General features: G+C 38.8%; 1 protein-coding gene and 1 long non-coding RNA gene across 4 annotated transcripts; one reads left to right on the top strand and one right to left on the bottom strand.

The window, feature by feature from the left end:
* The first annotated feature begins 112 nt into the window (after window positions 1-112).
* On the top strand, window positions 113-9,889 carry LOC310637577. Of its 3 annotated transcripts, XR_014491951.1 has the most exons (4): window positions 6,672-6,723; window positions 6,865-7,143; window positions 8,591-8,732; window positions 9,572-9,889. It is a non-coding gene; the product is annotated as an uncharacterized lncRNA (long non-coding RNA). The 3 variants fall into 3 exon arrangements; XR_014491952.1 differs by lacking the exons at window positions 6,672-6,723; window positions 9,572-9,889 and adding an exon at window positions 113-141 and having other exon boundaries at window positions 8,591-9,101; XR_014491953.1 differs by lacking the exon at window positions 9,572-9,889 and having other exon boundaries at window positions 8,591-9,101.
* On the bottom strand, window positions 4,760-19,079 carry FAM83C (family with sequence similarity 83 member C). Its single transcript, XM_083358049.1, has 4 exons — window positions 18,245-19,079; window positions 12,803-12,970; window positions 9,953-10,077; window positions 4,760-7,173 (listed from the first exon to the last, which is right to left on the bottom strand). Exons 1-4 carry the CDS (start codon window positions 18,764-18,766, stop codon window positions 6,309-6,311), a joined length of 1,680 nt encoding a protein of 559 aa, XP_083214175.1. The 5' UTR covers window positions 18,767-19,079; the 3' UTR covers window positions 4,760-6,308.
* Window positions 19,080-20,500: the final 1,421 nt, after the last annotated feature.

The following is a 20,500-nucleotide window of genomic DNA, read 5'->3' as shown; positions in this document are numbered from 1 at the left end:
TCCGCTTGTGATGTCATGCCGCCTAGGTTGATGCTGATTGGACGAATACAACCTGGCGCTGGCTCTGGTTTTTCTTCTCTTCCCGGAAGCTCCCTCCCACCAAATTGCGAAACGATCCCGGGGCCTTGAAGGGGTTATGAGGTAAGGCGACAGTTCTGGACTGAAGAAACTCCGGGCGCCGCTGGATGAGAGCGAAGGGGGTGGAGCCTTTTTACTCCACCTATAGAGGGAGAGACTCCTCACAGACGGCCAAAAAAGATGATGATGCTGATTAGATTTTTATCACATATACATAGACATACACCATATACGTAGACCAGGGCTTTTCCACCTTTTCACCCATTGTACCACTTTTAGGATATTGCAACATCCGACACGGTGGCTCAGTGGGTTAGGACGCTGAGCTTGTCGATCAGACGGTCAGCAGTTTGGCGGGTTGAATCCCGCGTAACAGAGTGAGCGCCTGTTACTCGTCCCAGCTTCTGCCAACCTAGCAGTTCTAAAGAACGTAAAAATGCAAGTAGAAAAATAGGAACCACTACCGTGGGAAGGTAACAGCGTTCTGTGCGCCTTTGGCATCCAGTCATGCTGGCCACATGACCACGGAGACGTCCTCGGACAAGTGCTGGCTCTTCGGCTTTGAAACAGAGATGAGCACCGGCCCCTAGAGGCGGAAACGACTAGCACGCATGTGCGGGGGAACCTTTACCTTTAACATCCGAGTACCACCAGCCACCTAGCAAGGTGTCAAAAACTTGATGACCAAAAAAAGGAAAAAAGTGATGGAAGTACAGGTGGTCCTCGACTTACAACAGTTCGCTTAGTGACTGTTGGAAGTTACAATGGGACTGAAAAAAGCGCTCCCCAAGCCACAGCCGAGCAAGACACCTGCCTGCCCGCCCAGCGGTGCTCTTCCTCCTGTCCGAGGTTTTCTTTGTTGTGAGCATTTCTGTTGAGGATTTGCAGTGGGGGTGGGGTGGGGGGTGTTTGGTTTTTATTTCCCCTCCCCCATCTGCTGGGTGGTTGCAGCAGGTTTTGGTCACTTCACATGACCCTGGGACGCTGTGACCATCATAAATATGAATCAGTTGCCAAGTATCTGAATATAAATCACAAGACCCTGGAGATGCTGCAACAGCCGTATCAGTGCCGAGCTCCAGCTGGAGACTGGCGCTGATCCTGGCGCTTCCGCTCAGCCCTGCAGCTCCAGCCTTCTCACTCAGGCTTGTGCAGTGCTGCCACTGGTTCAGCTCATTCCCTCTCCCGCTACCACTTTTTCTAGGATGGTTGCATACCACTTGCCAGGTGCCAAAGTACCACAGGTGGTACACGTACCACTGGTTGAAAAGCCCTGACATAGACATGACACGCACTCAGATACAGACAGACACATACACAATGTATATTATGTATGTGTGTATGCATTTATTAAACTTAACCACACAGCTTCCTCATTTTTAATACACATATATGAAACAACAATTTATATATTTGACATATATAGATACAGATATATATGTGTGTGGGTGTATGCGCGCATGTGTATAAATTTATATGCCCAGACAATAATATAGTGGTTAATGATATTTATGTATTGGTCAATGTGTGTGTGTGTGTGTGTGTGTGTTATGTTTAACACCTAATGGGAAAAGCAGATAACCTTTTAGAGAATTCTGCTAGGAGAATTGTTGGTACCAGCAATAGCAATGAAATGGGGGAAGAGAAAATGATGTTAATAGGAAAATGTTTTTGTATTCTAGTTGGTTGTGCCTCACCACCTTGTAACCATATGCTTGGCCAAAGTGTGAATCCTTTGTTTCTGATGAAAACTAAGGTACTGTTTTGGAAGTGAAACTTCATCATTGTAAAATATACTAATATGAACTTGTAACTAATTAACCAAGATCATGGCATCCGGCCCTCTCAATTCCTGGCAAATAGATGGGGAAGAAGTGGAGGTAGTGGCAGATTTTATTTTCCTGGGCTCCAAGATCACTGCAGATGGGGACTGTAGCCAAGAAATTAAAAGACGCTTGCTCCTTGGGAGGAAAGCCATGGCAAATCTAGACAGCACACTAAAAAGCAGAGACATCACCCTGTCAACAAAAGTGCGTATAGTCAAGGCTATGGTCTTCCCAGTTGCAATGTATGGCAGTGAAAGCTGGACCATAAGAAAGGCTGAGCGCCAAAGAATTGAGGCCTTTGAACTATGGTGCTGGAGAAGACTCCTGCGAGTTCCTTGGACTGCAAGGCGATCAAACCGGTCAGTCCTAGAGGAGATCAACCCTGATTGCTCTTTAGAAGGCCAGATCCTGAAGCTAAAACTCAAATACTTTGGCCACCTAATGAGAAGGAAGGACTCACTGGAGAAGAGCCTAATGCTGGGAAAGATTGAGGGCAATAGAAGAAGGGGACGACAGAGAATGAGGTGGCTGGATGGAGTCACTGAAGCAGTAGGCGTGAGCTTAAATGGACTTCAGAAGATGGTAGAGGACAGGAAGGCCTGGAGGAACATTGTCCATAGGGTCGCGATGGGTCGGACACGACTTCTCAACTAACAACAACAACAACTAATTAACTTGGAACTAACTCATTATTTTCTGTCTCCATCATGACTCTCCATACCAATCATTGAGAAGGTGGCTGAAAGGGCCCTTACTGTGTCAGAGTACTGCAAAAACTGCCTGGTGCAAACCTTGTATAAGCACGTTTGATTTGGGTTAGTTGACAGGTTTAAAAAACTATTGTAGTTCAGTGCAAAGGAGGGCATGTAAAGCTCTCTATGTGTTATAGGGACTTTTTTTTGACCTGCATTCAACAGAAAGGGAACTTGAGCTGTTCCTAATGCCACAGAATAATGTAGTATCCACTGAATGACACCCTTTTGCTGGGTTTGAATTGCTGAGTTTGCATAACAGTAAACTAAAATCTTCCTGACTAGTTTGGGATCAAATGTGTTGTGCTAACTTTGCCATTCCTTGGCCAAACTGAGGAGACAGGTTTGGGCTACAAAAATACTCTCTGCAGTTTGTTGTTCTATTTATGTAAGTTTGATAATCTTATTAGCTGGAGGGAAGGGTGTCTTTTATTCCCAATTGCCCCTTTAAATCAAACAGTAAGTCATCTGCAGCACCTTCCTAGCACAAGTTACTTCATTGTGCAAATAATATACATTGATGTAAATACCAGAGAAATTTTGGTGGATTTTTTTTTGGCTTGCGAAATCCACTGTATTACAGTCCACTTTCACTGTAAACCCTCATATAGTACAACTGAAGTTGTGTTTGCATGATGCACTAAAGTATACACTAGCCAAATACTTTTTAGCTCACTATACTGAGTAATCAGTTAAAGCAGTGTGTTATGCAGACTTACAGCATTGGTTATATGACTAAAACTCCCTGTTTTCGACCCTGTAATCCCTTAATTTGAACTAATCAAAGATAAATGTATTGTGTGAAAATAGGCTTACACTGTATGCAAATAAAAATTCACCTCATTCCTGATAAGAGTTATAAAGGAAAAGGAGAAAATGGACAGGAACCATTAAGTTAAAGGACAGCTAATTTCAAATGTGGATTAATTTATGCTGATCAGACTATAGCCTTAGGCTTTACAACTTTTAGTTCACTTGTTTTGGGTCAAGAGCTGCATGTGGACTGATGTGCATCGGGCATACTCCAAAAATTATTGGGTGGACTAATTTGTTTTGAGTTCATGTTCTTTAATTAAAATTTGCTATAATGAATATAATTATTTCCTAGTCACTAATTTAATAGGACTGTGCAGTGCTTTAAAGTCTGCATCAAAAGGATGCATCTGCCTATAACTACACACCTTAAAACTACTGAGGTTGAGAAACACTGATCTAGAGTTTCATAGTCCAGTATAGTATCCCTATTATTAAACAAAAAATGGCTTATCACAGTGTGAATCCTACCTGTGAATTCATGATTTGGGAGGCAGGTTTGCTTTTTACAATGAATTTGGAGAGAAATAGTTGGAAGTTTCCACAGAGTACAGATAGTCCTCAACTTACAACATTTAGTGACCATTCAAAGTTACAACGGCATTGAAAAAAGTGACTCATGACTGTTTTTCACATGATCAAAATTCAGACACTTGGCAACTGGCTCATATTTATGATGTTTGCAGTGTCCCGGGATCATGTGATCACCTTTTGCAATCTTCTGACAAAGTCAATGGGGAAGCCAGATTCACTTAACAACCATGTTACTAACTTAACAACAGTGATTCCCTTAACAACTGTGGCAAGAAATCTTCCCATCTCTGCTAAGTCTACCACTCCCAGTCCAGCTGGTATAACTAATGCCGAAAATATGAAGATCATAGTTGTCAAATTTGCATAACACTTGTGCAAGTTTCCCACATTTATATAAAGATCGAACTTTCCATGTTGCAATTTGTGTTGTAACTTCTGCGCTAAAAATCAATATAGAATTAACTGTTGGACATCCTTTCAGCTTTACTCCAATGCTATCATACCACGGTATGACACCCTCATGCTGTTGTTGCTGATTATGATCATCATGGTCATTACAGTCGCTACGATGACTACAGACTTTTAAGTTTGCTTGCTGTTTCTTTAGTAATTTTTAGTTTTATGGGGTAGGAGTGCTAACTCTATGCTCAACCCTCCTCACTTTATCTGGACTTGGGACTGGCTGGGTTACCTCAAAGTATCTACCACTTTATTTGGTAGATGATAGTTAAACAAATCATAACATAGTGGTTAATAGAATGCTGTTTATTCCAAAAGCACCATCAAATTATACATTGTCAAAGTTATGATTAACCAGAGAGAAAGAGAGCAAGAGAGGAGAAGAAGAAAGAAAGAGGAGTCCTTCTCTTAAGGCATTTATACATTAAATTGCTATTGACAGAACTACCAGTTTTTGAGATTAAAACAATGTTAAATTTATTATTTTAAAAAAATCATAGCTTTCCTTGTGACTTCTTCATGAAATCTCAAAAATCTTGATTAAACTAAACTCCCTCAGGAAGCATATCAAATCTTGATTTTCAGAAATAACAAATGTCAGTGATGACAATTTGTTTTTCCATAGAAAGTAAGATCAATTAATTAAAATTTTTAACTCTGTCACATACTTAAGCATTCAAAGAACACCATCTTTGAGTTCAGTGGACTTCCAAGAATATCAATTTGACTGGACAGAAAATGGCTTCTTCTTTTGAAGTTACTTATTAGGCTGGAAATAAATTGAGCTAGGCTTTGATCATGTAAAATTAAAATCTGATTGACCATTTATTTTGAATTACAATGATCTATATATTCATGTATGTAAAACATATATGAACAAAATTAACACAATGTATCTTAATTAGTTTTCCAGTTTGTAACCAAAATTCCAAGACACAGGTTAATACTATTTATGTTATTTATCATGATATAATGCAATCATTACATTATTAACATTTCTTTTGTACCTGCCAAATCACTTTTTAGATTCTTTGTTGAGGCAAAGAGATTACATTTATTAATTTCATATAGTTAATGTTTTGAGATTTAAACTAAGATTTGCATTTGACGGGTCTTTTCCTATCTCTATCATGCTTGCAACAGAAGGAAACAAGTGAGGGCTTTTTTCCTATATCAGAGTGGCTGTAATTTGGATCCCTGTATTGAGTATGGTGTACTGATCAACTGAATGAGCAGCAATATTAAAAGGAAGTCAGGGATTATGTAATATGATTTCTGCAGTTCTTTATTTTCTGCTACTTTGGTAAATGTGGATTTCTTATAGTTCTGTCTTAAACAGAATTGCAGAATAATCCACAGTGGGCAATTGAGATGTGTGCTTTTATCAAAGAGATGCATTATAACCTCTCTACCAACCCATTAAATCAAATTGTTTGTACTGTACATTATATATATATATAATAACAATTTTATTTACATAGTTCATCAAATTGTTTAAATTGGTATGTTCTTTCCCTCTCTCCTCCCAGAGCTATTAAACTGAGAAATAGCATTGTTCCAAACATGCCTCTCCAGTATTTCAGGAAATCTAAATTATGAGGAATGAGGAATCCTCATGATGTCCGTGAGGCAAAAATACCAGACAATGTTTTCAATGTTCAAAATGTATATCCTTTCAAATTAACTCTAGAGGTAAATAGTAACAATCTTAAATCTCTTGCACAGTATGTGATTATTTTACTGGCTTTATTAAGCTTCTTTAAGCTTTCCAATATTTTTGAGCTAAATCTGATGTATTATTATAGTTTCAATCCACATTTGACTTGAGATCAAATTGTTTTTTAGATTACATTTCAAATCGACTATGAACTACTTTTGATTTTGATTTGTTATAGCTGGTAATCAGATCCAACTTGCTGTGACCAAGAGTCATCCTTTTTTCATTCCTATTTATGTTGCTGTTGTTCTCCATTGGCGTATCCTCAGAGACATCAAGGAATCTAGAAACTTTGCCCTTTATCTCATAATTTACAGTTTTAGTGGGATTGTTAATGAATTCTAATTTGTTGTATCCATGAGTTACTGGTTTGTCATCCTTATGTAGTTTGCTTGCATTTTCAACTGGTTGAGTATAAAGGAACTTCTTGTTATCATTTGTTCCCACATTCTCAGGAAGATGTCCATTTCCTACGTTCTCAGCTAATATCGGTGAAGATACTGATAGCAAAGATGTCTTAAGCTTCAATAAATTGGAAGCATCAGTGAGTGGAGACTTTAATTTATGTAATATGCTGCAGTTAGAGTCTGGCAACTCTCTGGGCTGGTATCTCAAGTCATTATGTCCCAGTAAGCCTGAAGTGTTTTTTCTTGTTTCACCTGGAGTTAATTCCTTCTTTTCACAGAATACATTGGAAATTAATTGGTTATGATATGGTGATTTCTTGATGGTCACGACGCTGGAATTTGAAAGGGTGCTTGGCGGACTGATGGCTTCATACTCATTCCATTGAACGTGTTTTAAAATGGGCTCAAGTTTCTGCATGTTCTTGTAAGGAGAAGGTGTGGAATTTTCAGCAGTGGGGATTCCAAGACGATTCACTGATCTAGATTCAGCATATATACAGCGGAACTCTCTGTCAAAATCATCAACAATTTTTCCTTTGAAGTGCATCACTAAACAGGTATGTACCTGGCTGCAGAGCCATGTAAAACTGAAATGAAAAGAATTCAGGAACACCATGAAACATCGATATATAATTAAATTGTGCACATTTAAAATATTGAAAATTCTTTGGACAATAATATTCATTTACAACATTAATACAATTTTATGTTTATCAGAACATCTTTAGCACTATTGCTGCAATACAACAGTGTACCAGCATTACTGTTTTAAAGCATTGAGAAAATAATAAGTGGAACAGTTTGATGATCCAAATCTTAGATTATTGTGTGTGTATGTTTATATTATGTTAGGCAATAAATGAAGGTAACACCTGAGCATGCAAACAAGTTATTATAGTTAAATTGTTATAGACAATCATTTAAATGACAGACTCATAAGAATAATAAGGAATTAGTTGCAAGCTAATTATAGATTTCATATTTATGGCTCAAGAGGAGGAGATCTGTAGCCACCCAGTTTGACACGCTTATTTAGACAAGACTTACAAAATAACTCAATTCTTGAGCATTTAAAAATGTTACAGAAAAATAATTTTATTAATCTCAGAAAAATATAATCCTTGGCAGATTTTTAATCAAATTATCAGTGATATCTAATCTTAAAATCCCTTGAAAACAGCACATCCGACTATCAACTTCCTACTGGAATCTTTTTAAGCTGTTATTTTGGGATGAAATATTGCATATACCAAGATACTTTGAAATGACCTAATATGGTAACATAGTATGGAGTTGGCAAGCTTTCTGTAAGTAAAGAAGGAGGACAAGGGTATAGCTGCTATGAAATATTTGTGTTGGTGAGTCAAAAGTAGACTGGGTGGAGGAAAGGCAGTGTGCATTATCAATCAAGGAAGTAGATTTAGTTGCAGTTAAAGTGAAGAAAAATCATTTCCCTTCAAAATATAGCTAAAGGTTTGGCAACTAAGGCAAAAATAACAGCAGGTTAACTAGTATATTATATAAAATATTGTGCTGTTGTGCTGTATCATTTCTTGCAAAGGAGGGATACTTGGAAGTAAATGTACTGACTGGATGAGGTTACGCTCTCCCAGGCAGTGTTGGTTCATGATCTGGGGATTCTCCTGGAACGGGGCAGTTGGAGAAGGAGAGCTTTCAAACAAATATGTCTAGTGTGCCATTTCGAGGTGAGGAGGCACTGCTCATGATTACATGCATCCTAGTCAACTTGCAGTAGGTCTATTGCAACACACTATATATGGGGCTGCCCTTAAAGAGCTTCAGCTGGTCCAAACTGCAGTGCCGCATATAGCATTGGGTGCATCACAGTACACCAATCTATTACTGCTGCTGTGTGAGCTGCACTGACTCCTGATAGGCTTCCATATCTAATTAAAAATGTTGGTTGTTACTTTTAAACTCGTACATGACATGGTGCTGGGTTACTTATAGAACAACCTATGATGATTTCCCCTGTCCCATCAGATCTAGAAGAGGAGAGAGGCTCCAGGTCCTATCCGTGAAGCAGTGCTTTAGGAAGCATGGCTTCTTTGTCATGCTCTCTCCAAGAGATATGCACAGCCCCAAATCTGTTGGTTTTCCAAAGGCTGTGAAGACTCCTCACCAGGTACTAGGGCCCAACTGTTAATAAAACTGTGGCATGCGGATATGGGACATGCTGGCAATGAGCTTTTTATAGGGACCTTAACTTGATTTTTTAAAAATTGATTTGGACTATGTCAGGGGTAGGCAACCTCGGCTCTTTTTAAGACTCGTGGACAGATTGGGTGGAGTTGAAGGGAAGGTGAACATAACAGGGCAGGAGAAGCTTGATGTCCTGGCTGTCAATGTTTGCATTGCCTGCATTTTGTTTGAACTGTCTCATTTATTGGAACCATGACACTGGCCTAATAAAGACAATCAGGAGTACTGATTATGCAGTGCAGTCATGTGATATTTTACCTAGTAATTGTTTGCTTAGCAATAAATTAGGGCCATTAAGCAAGGACTATCTATATGCTGCTCTCAGTTCAGTTCCTTGGAGCTAGTACAAATAAACATGTAATATAATAATTAGGGGGATCAAAATTCCCTGGGATTTATTTATTTCACTTTAAGGATGTGTGTGTGCCGGTGTGTGTGTGTATGCAATGTATGATGCACTCCTGTGCTTGTTTCTTGGGAGTAAATGCCAATAGCACTTAATAGGTTTTTATCCTAGAATACTTTTCCCTAAGCATATTCTTTCCAACTATTGAGATTTCCGCTTCTACAACCTTCAGTTGACTAGAAAATTATGAAAATTCAGAATCTCTGAAAATTATTAGACTATGTGTTTAGAGTTAGAGTTAGAATGTGTTTTTAAAATTGGATTCCTAAACTGTTAAAGGAGACATTTTTAAAAAATTGTTTAAAAGAACTGAACTTGTTTTGTATATGTTTTAATATCATTTTTTGTACATTTAGAAATAGCACATTCACCATTTGCAAATTTCCTTTCCTTTCAAATGAAACAGAAGATACACAGTTTTGAGAAGCACTAGAACAGCCTTAGACACCTGACCCATCAGAAGGATACAAAGCACTATAATTTTAAATAAATGTAATTTAAATAATTTAAATAATTTGCTACATTCGTTTAATCTGGTGTCTGAAAGGCATGGTTAAAAAAATCAAGTTGCTAGCTGCAACAGGTCAATAAAAACTCTGCCGTCTTGGCTTTTTTTTAAAAAAAAACCCCATACCCTGCAATCACTCTGAATTAGGACATATTAGTCCCAGAAATCTCTAGACAAACAAATGTCTTTGCAAATGACATGATTCTGAAGTATACTTGTAATATCTCACCTGTAAGTGCCTGCAAGTACTTGTTCACAGTCTATCAACACAAATTTCTCAAGGGCTTGTCCTGTAAGCTTCTTGCCAGCTTTACTATAGTATGTATCTCCACTTACAGATCGTATACGCATATTCTAAAATAATAAGAAAAGCATATGAAAGATTAAAAAAAATACTGCTGACATTCTATGCAGAGCTTATATATACTTTAACCCTATGAGTGAATGTGAATGTTGGAATTAATGGCTGTGAAACATACCAAAATCAATACTATGTTAATGTTAAAAAAATATTATTGTAAAATCCAGTACTGATGCTTCGTTAACTCTCAGTTTTAACCTGTTTTTATAATTTCTTCTCGGAAACCTCTTGTAAATTTCAATGGATATAAAATTGCAGTCTAAATTACGTATATCAACTATAATGACTGCAAATGGCATGACCAGCGATTTGCCTTGTTTTATTAGTTAATGTATTGGGGAGCAGTGGACATAATTTGGAATTTTGCAAGTTTGATATGGTCTCTCACAAAATGGTTGTTAAGATTGATGCAGCTAATCACAAAATGTCCATCTATCAGAAGGAAAACTGAGCACCATCTGATTTTATTTCCTAAGAAAGTTGAGGGGGCTGAGGAGACCCCTAGATACGTTGTTGGAAATTTAGGTTATGCTCAAGATGGCACTTCACTTTGTAGCGTGTGTGCTTCCCCATTATTTTTAATTAAAAGAATCAGAAAAATGAAATTTGGTAGCATAGGGTACTTGGAAAGCACTAAGCAATATGTGGGTGGGCACGTAGTAGACTGCTCAGTCTCTGATGGTGAAAAATTAGAAACCGGTATCATTTCAGTAATTTCCAGCCCTTATTTCAATATTTGAAAGCTCTAGACAGGGGTATTAGGCAACCTTGGCTCTTTTATGACTTGTGGACTTCAACTCCCAGGAGTTGAAGTCCACAAGTCATAAAAGAGCCAAGGTTGCCTACCCCTGTTTTAGAAGAATGGAAAATTACTATACATTTACTGATAACAGATGAAATGACAGTAAGTTCCATATGGCGGGGGTTGGGGTGATGGAATAAGATACTCTTGCAGAATAATAGAGTACAGGCAGTCCTTGAATTACGACCATAATTGAGCCCAAAATTTATCTTGCTAAGTGAGAAAATTGTTAAATGAGTTTTGCCCCATTTTTTACAAACTTTCTTGCCACAGTTGTTAAGTGAATCATTGCAGTTAAATTAGTAAAACAGCTGTTAAGTGACTGTGGCTTCCCCATTGACTTTGCTTATCAGAAGGTTGCAAAAATTGATCACATGACCCCATGTGCACTGCAACTGTCACAAATATGAGTCAGTTCCCAAATGTCTGAACTTTGACCACGTGACCATGGGGAATGCTGCAATGGTCATAAGTGTGAAAAACGGTCATAAGTCACTTTTTGCAGGGCCATTGTAACTTAGAACGGTCACTAAATGAATTGTTGTAAGTCAAGGAGTTGGTAGTTAGGCTTATATTCACATTGAAAATGCCATAGTTAGCCAAGAGGAAGATATCCCTGAATTAAACATAACTCTTGCTCAACCAAAAACAGGCTGAACAAATATGCAGCATAAATCCTAATCTGAAATAATGCTTCGCTTCCCACCCTAAATCTATGCTCCAGAAAAACAATACCAGATATTCCTTTTCCCCTGCAAACACATGTATGGGAGCTCTGTATGTGTGTGTGTGTTTGTGTGTAAAACAACCGTACTTGATTAAAATTGTTTGTAAAATGCAGTCTCCTAATAACAAAATTAATTGATGCCATTTGCATATGCCAATCATTTTCACTCTCAGGTATAAATAATGTTAATGCGCACACATTCCCTTGCCTTTTTAAACAGAAACAGCAAACAGAAGCAACTAGAGTATAAAGGGTAAATGGAAGTGATAGCTATTTTGACTCTTTTAACACACACACACACACACACACACACACACACACACACACACACAACACACACACAACATACACCTGTAGATTCTCCTGGTCTGATTGAATACAATCTCATGCCCAGGGCATCTGTCTCTCAATTTTGTTGAACATCAGAAGTAAATTTCACTCCATTTGTAACATTTAAAGGTGGCAAGCCTTGATTTAAGCAAATGTGACTTATGCTATCTTTAATTTTGCCTCAGTTGACCATTTAAAATAATAGGATGAAAGCAATGTACTTTTCATCTCCTTTATACTGAAGACAAGGCTAAAAGTACAGATATCTGTGATTGTTGACTGCTTTCCTTCAGTAATAAGGTTCATATATTAACTTCAGGCACTGTTTTGCTCTGGGCTTTTGTTTGTTCAATGTGTATGTGAAAGGCAAAGGTTGGGCATATGATATCTATCAGCACATAATTTTTTGAAAGTAGATATTTAAATTTTTTTACTTGCACCATCCAATTGCACCTTATGCTTCAGCCATGTTGTTTCACATGCAAAATGGATTATAATTCAACAATCGTCCAATAAAGGTGTATTACTGATGTCATACCCCAGTAAATATGCTTCAGAAAGCATCCTGGAACTGATATTTGGTAAGAGAATCATTACAGATCCCCAAACAGCCAATTGTCTATCAAGAAACCTAGGAAGACCTTATACTGCTATTGTTTTTGTTTTTGTTGTTGTTGCCCTTGGATTTCAATTATTGGCCTTAGATGAACCAACCAACCCATGTTCATCTGAGTGAAAATGAAAATGATTGAAATAAAAGCAGATTTAAAAGTGTCTTTTTTCACTTTCATGTTTCATTACATCATATTTTAATATTGACATTAAGTAAAAGAAAAACGAAAACTGATTGAAAACATACCAAAAAATCATCCATGATAACCTCCATTTTATTGCACATTTCTGTAAACTCCTTCAAGTTTTTTTCATCCAGGATCAGATAAACAGGAACATGACGTTTGTTTGAAGCTTCTATCAGATCACTGAGTATTTCCATATCTGTGAAGTGATCCATCACAATTGCAATCACCTGCACAATTTTAGGTAGGTTGGGATAAAATGGAGAGTAGAACAGAAGACATTGTCAAAAGATGATTAGTGGATTTGACCTATTAAATAACCCATATACCCATATAAGACCCTTTTTAAGTGATTCCAACTGCAATTTTTTAACCTTTCATCAAGGCTTCTCTGAGTAAATACACATAGAATTGCACTATTGATTTGTTTAAATAAAACAAGAAGGGCAAAAACAGTTAGCATCTAAAGTGAGAAGGTCAGTTTTGAAACACTGTTCCATCGTGCTTCCTTACTAGTTATTATTTCTGAATCTTTTTTCCTTTCTTCACTCTGTTTTTATGGAGAATCCAGAGAAAGTTATGGGCACATGATTGCATTCCAGAGTTTTTGAGCTTTACAATATACAATATACAATCTTTTCCATCACAGAGAATTGTGAGAAGCTGTAATCTAGTGGCACGTACCCCTGTATATGCCTTATGTAAGATACTTTGCATGTTACAGACTGGTAGATTTGTTCCATAATTGCTTTACGTATCCATTAACATTTTATAATGATGATGTTCCAGGTGACAGAATTCCAGGAAGGAACCAAGTAATTAATCTCTATTATAAATCTTGATTACCATGAAGTGTATGTACAAACTGGGAGGGCATCCTTCTACTCTTTTTACATTTTCCTGCTGCTTTCTCTCTGACAGCAGAACGTTTCCATGAAGAGTTGATGGAAAACTTGGCTACGAATACAGCAGAATGGGGTGGCAACGTTTTGAACATATTACAGTGATGTAAAAGATGGGGAAGCAGTTGCCTTGGGGCCCAGAGGCCACTGGGTTGCCCTTTGCCTTCCACAGACTTAATTAGATAGTCAGGAATGCAAAGGAATGAGAGGAAAGGAAATAGATATACCATGTCTGAGCTGCAAAAATCCAGATGCCCACTAGCAAATTCTCGATTTTGAGAGTCTTGCCTTGGGGTCCAGAGACCCTAACCCTTACATCTCACTTTAAATATTTGCCTATGTTGAAAAAAATCTTATCAACTAAGAAAACATCTCAAAGGACAAAGGGTAGGTTAACTTTGACCTATAATGTACTTGTTTTCTATTTGCAAGGAACTTCAAATGTAGTTGGAGCACTCAGAAGTGGCATCTCTTTTGCAATTTAAAATGATCTACAGTTATCCACTCCAAACACACTAACCACATAGAACTACTTTTAATTACTTTTCAAAGAATAATTTAGGCAATTTGTTGACTCTTGGGCTTCTAATACGGCACGACAACACCATTGTGGTGCATAATATCCTATTTGAGGTTGCTTAAGTTTCTTGACCTACCTATGTTTTTTTAGAATTTTTTTTAAATTAAGTCAGTATTCTATAAAAGAGAGTGCCCATCTCAAACATTGTTCTTACTTTAAAACATGTGTCTGTATTTTACACTGACCCTAGTGGCATCTTTTAAAACCCATATGATTTGTTTGGAAGATGCCTATCCACCTCCTTTTAGGAAAAACTCAGAGTGAACTGAAGTAGGAGAGAGCCTAGTTGGGTTAGTGGGAGTGGCAGAAACTAGTAAAACTTCAGTGTTTACCTTCTGTTAAATAAATATTTTGACATTATCCGTTCCTTTCATGCCTCTTATTTTGTAAGACTTTCCTGTGCCATGTTCTCAGAAAACCACAGGTGCCCACTGTATGCAAAAAGTTACACATTCCTGCTCTGAAGATTTGATTTCAGATTCTATCAGAGAATAGTCTTTACTTCAAACTGATGAAACCCTGTTTATTTATCTAACTATTCATTAAGGCCTTTCGATTCCGTCTGCTAAGACTGAAGATGGTTTACATTTAGAAAGTAAAATCACTATCACACCAAATTAAAGTATGGCAGCCTTTTACCATCTGTGCCAAAACATCCTGGAGAAAAATTAGGATTGCGGTGCTTTCTCCAAAGCAAAAGTTTACAAGCATTTCAGCTTTTGGGAGGCATCCTGCCCGCTCCCTGCCTCTGGGGATCACACCCTCTCTGAAAGAATGTACAGAGCAGCCCAGATTTAGCTAAGAAAGAGAATCCTATAAGTCAGGGGTGTCAAACTCAATTTCATTGAGGCCCACATCAGCAATGTGGTTGCCCTCGGGGGGGGTGGGGGGGTGGCCAGGGGGGGCGCGGCCTACTGGGTGGGCGCGGCTGGAGTGCGTATGGCCTACTGGGTGGGCATAGCCAGCTCTACATTATTCGCATCAAGGGTGCCTATGAGGGCCTGGGCAGGAGAGGGACAGATCTGAGTCTCTGGCAGAAGGAGATGGGACCGGGGCAAGTGCCAAGGCATGGTCCACTGGAAGACCCTCGCTGTTCCTCTCAGGCCATGCGGGTGGGCTGGATGGTGGCGTGGAGGTCAGATGCCCAGCCCAGCCCTCAAGCACCCGGGGCACTAAGCCCAGCCCCACTTCCCCAAGGGGCTGCCCAGCTGCACTTACCTCCTCCTCGAGGCTGCTGCTGCTGTGCTTGCTCTCCTTAGCCAGGTTGCTCTTGATGGGTATGAGGGCAAAGTCAAGAGGGAGACCCACTCCCTCTCCATGTGAGGAGACCTGGCTTTGTATCCAAGCTTCCTTAGCAATAGGATGGGAGACACCCCCCCAGGATAGGCGGAGGGGGCAAGGGGGGGGTGAAAGGGCAGCAGGGCAGGACTAAGGCAGGACTTCCCTCAGATCCTCCCTCCCCTCCCTTCCTTCCTTCCTTCCTTCCTTCCTTCCTTCCTTCCTTCCTTCCTTCCTTCCTTCCTTCCTTCCTTCCTTTGAACAGAGTGGTGGGAAAATATTTGAGATGAGGGAGGGAGAAAAACAGGCAAGAAACGCAGCTGGGGAAGTGTCATCCTTTGTGAAGAATGAAGAAGTGCACCATCGCCTGGAAGCGGCCAGCACATGGCCCTCGCCTACTTCACATATCTGGCTTGGTGGGCTTTGGGGGAGGGCACGCCATGAGCAGCGTGAGAGTCGATGTTACCTGTGCAATGCTGCCCAGCCCCCAGCCTGCCCAGTTTTGGCAGGCAGCAGGGCGCTCTCCTCACAGTGCTGAGAGGCTGAGCCAGGTGGCACGAATCTGAAGAGAACTGCAACGCTGCCCAGTCCCTAGACTGTCCGAAGTAGGCAGAGCCATGTGCTGGCCACTTCCAGGCAATGGTGCATTTCTTCATTCCTCACATAGGGTGATACCACCCCAGCGTGCGCCTAGGGGGCAGTGCCAACGCAGCACAGGCCAGTCCCTCGCTGTTTCCAGACGGCCTTGTGGACCTAAGACTGAATATATTTCAGCATAGATGACCACCACAAAATTGTACATTGGCTCCCAGTCAGCCTGGGCTGGGGCCAAGGCAGTGGGGGCCGTTCCCTCACTGTTTCCAGGATGGCTTCGTGGGCCACATTAAACCACTTCGTAGGCTCCTGGGCCTTGTGTTTGACATGTCTGCTATAAGTATTTGATCCATCAAGTGTACTGGTTTTGGTATTGGCATTTATTCTGCTTTGTTTTGATAGGCATGTCTGTCAGCCCTATTACACCCCCTCCCCCCAAACACACACACATATTCTCACCCTGTGTATCTGAGATAAATTTGTTGGAGTAAATTAATGGATAGGAGAAATATATTCTAAATGCCTCTTTTATACAGAAAGCCTTTTTCAAAAAGAAAAAAATCCCTATGTCCTTCCACTGGGCATTTTTCTTCATCTAGTTTTGAATTATTCAGAATTTCTGAGAAAAAGCCATTTGCAAAACATAATTACCGGTATTATATGATAATATTTAAAGTAATTTCCCACTTATTTTATGCAGTATTCTCAGACTTTTAGTTGCAATGTATAGTATTAGCCTCAAATAATATTTTTATTATTTTTATTTTAAACTAATTTTGTTGAGTAGTCTATGTTAACTACCCAAAATCTTCCAACATTGACTGAATGAAAATCCATTTTATTAATCTGGATAAGAATGAGTTCCTAATAACTCTATTTGAAATTCAAATTTTACACATCTCTTACAATTTTCCATTAAATAATTTCAATAGGGACACAAATGAATAAAGTAGAATATTTGTTTTGATATAACAGTCTCCCTTCCACATATGCTTTCACACACTCACACAGGAATGTTTTGGGATGATTTCTATACAAATATACACCAGTTTGGTGTAATGATTAAGACATCTGGCAAGAAACTGGGAGACTGTGAATTCTAGTCTCACCTTAAGAACAAAGCCAGCTGGGTCACTTCCTTTCAATTGTGGGAAAGAGGCAATGGCAAACCACTTCTGAAAAACTTTGCCAAAAAAATTGCAGGGACTTAGTTCAGGTAGTCCCTGGGAATGGGACACAGTTGAACTAAAGAAAAAAGAAATCACACAGATGTACTGAAAGAACATACATATGTGTGTGTTCTATGTTCTATAAAATATGCCAAAGTGGGGAATCTATTTGGATTTTGAAGAAAATATCTCGGAAAACAAAGAAAAGCAATCTGACTTCTAATACATAGACTTTTCCTGGGAAAGTCACATTGTATGTATTGTTTTCCATGTTTATTGCTCATCAAAGTACTCCTTCAAAGTACTTCTTTGTTAAGCCTCAGCCTCTGTAGCAAGGGCTGCCAAAATGAAGGAACAATAGCTAGGTGTGTCTATGGAATATTTTTATCTAACACCTAAGGGCTATACCTACTTTAAATTATGCAGTCATAAGCATTTTCCTCATAAAATATGGAAATTCTGGTTCTAAAACAAAGAGCATATTACTCCTCTGATCTTTGTATAAGATATCCAGGACATGCTCAGACTCCTTTGCTCCATAACTGTGAAGTTTAAATTCTAAAGCTGCTATGATTTCATTTTAACAAATAATATGTGACTTAATCATTGGGCCATCAAACAATGTTCTGTTCTTAAAATTCTTTGAACAGTCTTCAAAATAAAAGGTGGCCAGTTCTGTTCACTTGTTATTGCGAACATGTTCCAACATAGCTCAGAAAACTAAGAGTCAAAGAACAAAGGAACAAAGAGTCATCTGCATAGCTCATTTCTTTCTGCATATATACCATTTGTTAGATATAAAACTCATGCTAACATAATAAAAATAAATCCAGCAAGTAGTACAATAAAGGTACATGCAGAGTAAGAATTTTTAAAAAATTAAAATGGGAGCCAGTAATTCAATTTTTTTAATGTATTTTAAAACCCACACTGATTAGCTTTGTCTCCTCTTTTTAAATGCCTTTAAAATGTTCTACTTACTGTCTTGGCCTTGCTTATTAGAGATCGAAGTAACTCCTTCACACTGTTTGCCTTGTCCCTTTGGAAATACAAGCTGACTTCTGTTCGGTTGAGCACTGTGACAGAAGGCATCATTGGCCAACCCAGCTCCAGTTGAGGGGGGTCAGTATCAGTCATTAATGGGAAGTATGTCCCAGATGTGACCTCAGAGAGAAGAGATTCCCTATCCATGCTGTCAGCTCTTGAGAGCCCTGCCTCTAGCCCCTTCTTTGGAGATTCTGGGATGCTTTGGATGTGCTGGCTCATGTAAGCCATGTCCATTGTGGACAGGAATGGTAGTTCTTTTTCTTGAGCGATGACTTGCAGATAGCCAGCTTCTCCTTGTTCCAGAAATGCATCCACAGCTAGCCTGGCGGTCTCACTATGCTGTAGCATTGAAGGGCTGGCTTCTTTCTTCCAGGGCTTTTTCAGATCTTCCAGTCGATTTTTCAGTTGCCCTGTGCTCCCTTGGGAATTCCCAAGGTTTTTTGAGAACCAGCTCATGCCTCTAGAGCTGGGTGATAAAGCACCACAATCCTTGGTGTTACCTTGTCAGAGAGATATTCTGGGCTCGAAATACTGTCTTGACTTTATAAATCCTTGTGATTCTGCAATGAAGATGTCGAGATGAAGAACAGTCACAATGAACAATTTTGTTTTATTTCTAGTTTTACTTCTGTTTTTCTAGATCTCTCCCTGTTCCTAGGGAGAAAATTAGCTCAAAATTCTAATTCTCATGGCTTGTTTTGATGTTGTCTTCCCTATAGAAATGCTAAGAAAAGTTTCTTGCATCTTCCTTATAGGAACTGCTGCTTTTAGGTATGCTTCCTCAAGCAATAAGACTCAGCTACATTCCCGCCCCAAAGTGATTTCTCTCTTGCAGTCAAAGCACTGAAACCTGTTTTGTAAGTTTTACTGCTTTGAGAGGAAATGGGAATGTTGAAACTTGTTCCAAGATCAATGTGGTTTATGCAATAGCTACAAATATGCATAAATATTAAAACAGTGTAATAACCTGGAAATAAGATGAAAACTGCTATGAATTTTTAGCACCCATTCTGTTCTTCTACTCAGGTATTGAAGAAACAAAAAGAGAATCGTCAGTGCCACAAGACTCTGCAAATTGCTTTAATTCAGGGCAGAGAAGTCTTTATTCATAATGCCCCAGGTCCACATTTTGTTGAAATGCAACAGAATGTCATGGAGGATTAGGTTGTTTAACTTTAAATCCTCATGTAATTTTCCTATCTAATTTGCACTCCTATTTGTCTCCTATATCCCCTGCTTCCCTATATCTGTATGTATGTGTGCATAGAAAGTAGGACTGTAGGCATAATAGAGAGATTTGTGGAAAAATAATAAATTTAGATTAGGAAACTTAGATAGGAAGAAGGGATTATGATGCTTTCTGGATTAAATTTTCAGCTTCCACCAATGAGGAAAACTCAGGAGCCCAAGCGTATTATTATTATTGTTAATAATTTCTCACTATTTTTACCAGCTGCCAGGGGCAGAGCTGGGAAACAGAAATTTGAGTGGATTGGTCTTTACTGAATAAAAATCATGGAAGCTGTGTGCCATTTGTATTCTTGTTTAACAATTTAATGTTTATATGAATAACATTGGGTAGAGTGAATAATAGTTAAAATTTTTCACTAGACTAGGATTTGAACATTTTGCCTTTGTCCTACTAACTAGGATGTTTGTTTAAGTGTGAATGTGTTTAGCTCTATTGACCTTCGGCCAGTCACTTTCTTTCAGTCCTAGGAAGGAAGCAACGGCAAACCACTTTTGAAAGCTTTCAGAAGAACACTGCAAGAACTTGTCCAGGTAGTCCCTGGACAAGTTGGACATGACTGAATGAAAGAAAAAAATGATATGGGAGTCCAGGTTTGCCCAAAATTGTAAAAGTTGTTGATTTAAGAGCTTTAAATTCTAGCTATATTTGAGCTAGTTATGTTTCCACAGTATGGAAGAAAATGCATTCTGGTCACTCTTGGAGATATATTGTTTCCTATCATGTATGCCAAGCTTGACCCCGTTTCAAATTAAGTTCTGATTAAAGCTACTGAGTATAGAAGGGATGAGCTAGTTGCCATATGGTGTAAATATGAAGCAACTGAACTTCAGATGGGCAGAGCTAGGTTTTCAAGAAATTGCCATTGACTTTACCATATGTCATTATGTTGTGTGGGTGGTTGCTCTGCAGTACTTATTAAGATGATAGAGATAGCTATG

This window comes from Vipera ursinii (genome assembly GCF_947247035.1).
Source record: "Vipera ursinii genome assembly, chromosome: 3".
In the NCBI taxonomy this organism is placed as follows: Eukaryota; Metazoa; Chordata; class Lepidosauria; order Squamata; family Viperidae; genus Vipera; species Vipera ursinii.
The sequence above is the reverse complement of the archived record's forward strand: the minus strand, read 5'-3'. Positions and strand labels throughout refer to the sequence as shown.

Coding starts and splice junctions, on each gene's coding strand:
- FAM83C (XM_083358049.1), bottom strand. CDS start 18,766: ATGAGCTGGTTCTCAAAAAACCTTGGGAATTCCCAAGGGAGCACAGGG. Junction 10,078..12,802: donor TTATCATGGATGATTTTTTG/GTATGTTTTCAA, acceptor TTATTATTTTAG/AATATGCGTATACGATCTGT. Junction 7,174..9,952: donor GTACTTGCAGGCACTTACAG/GTGAGATATTAC, acceptor TTTTCATTTCAG/TTTTACATGGCTCTGCAGCC.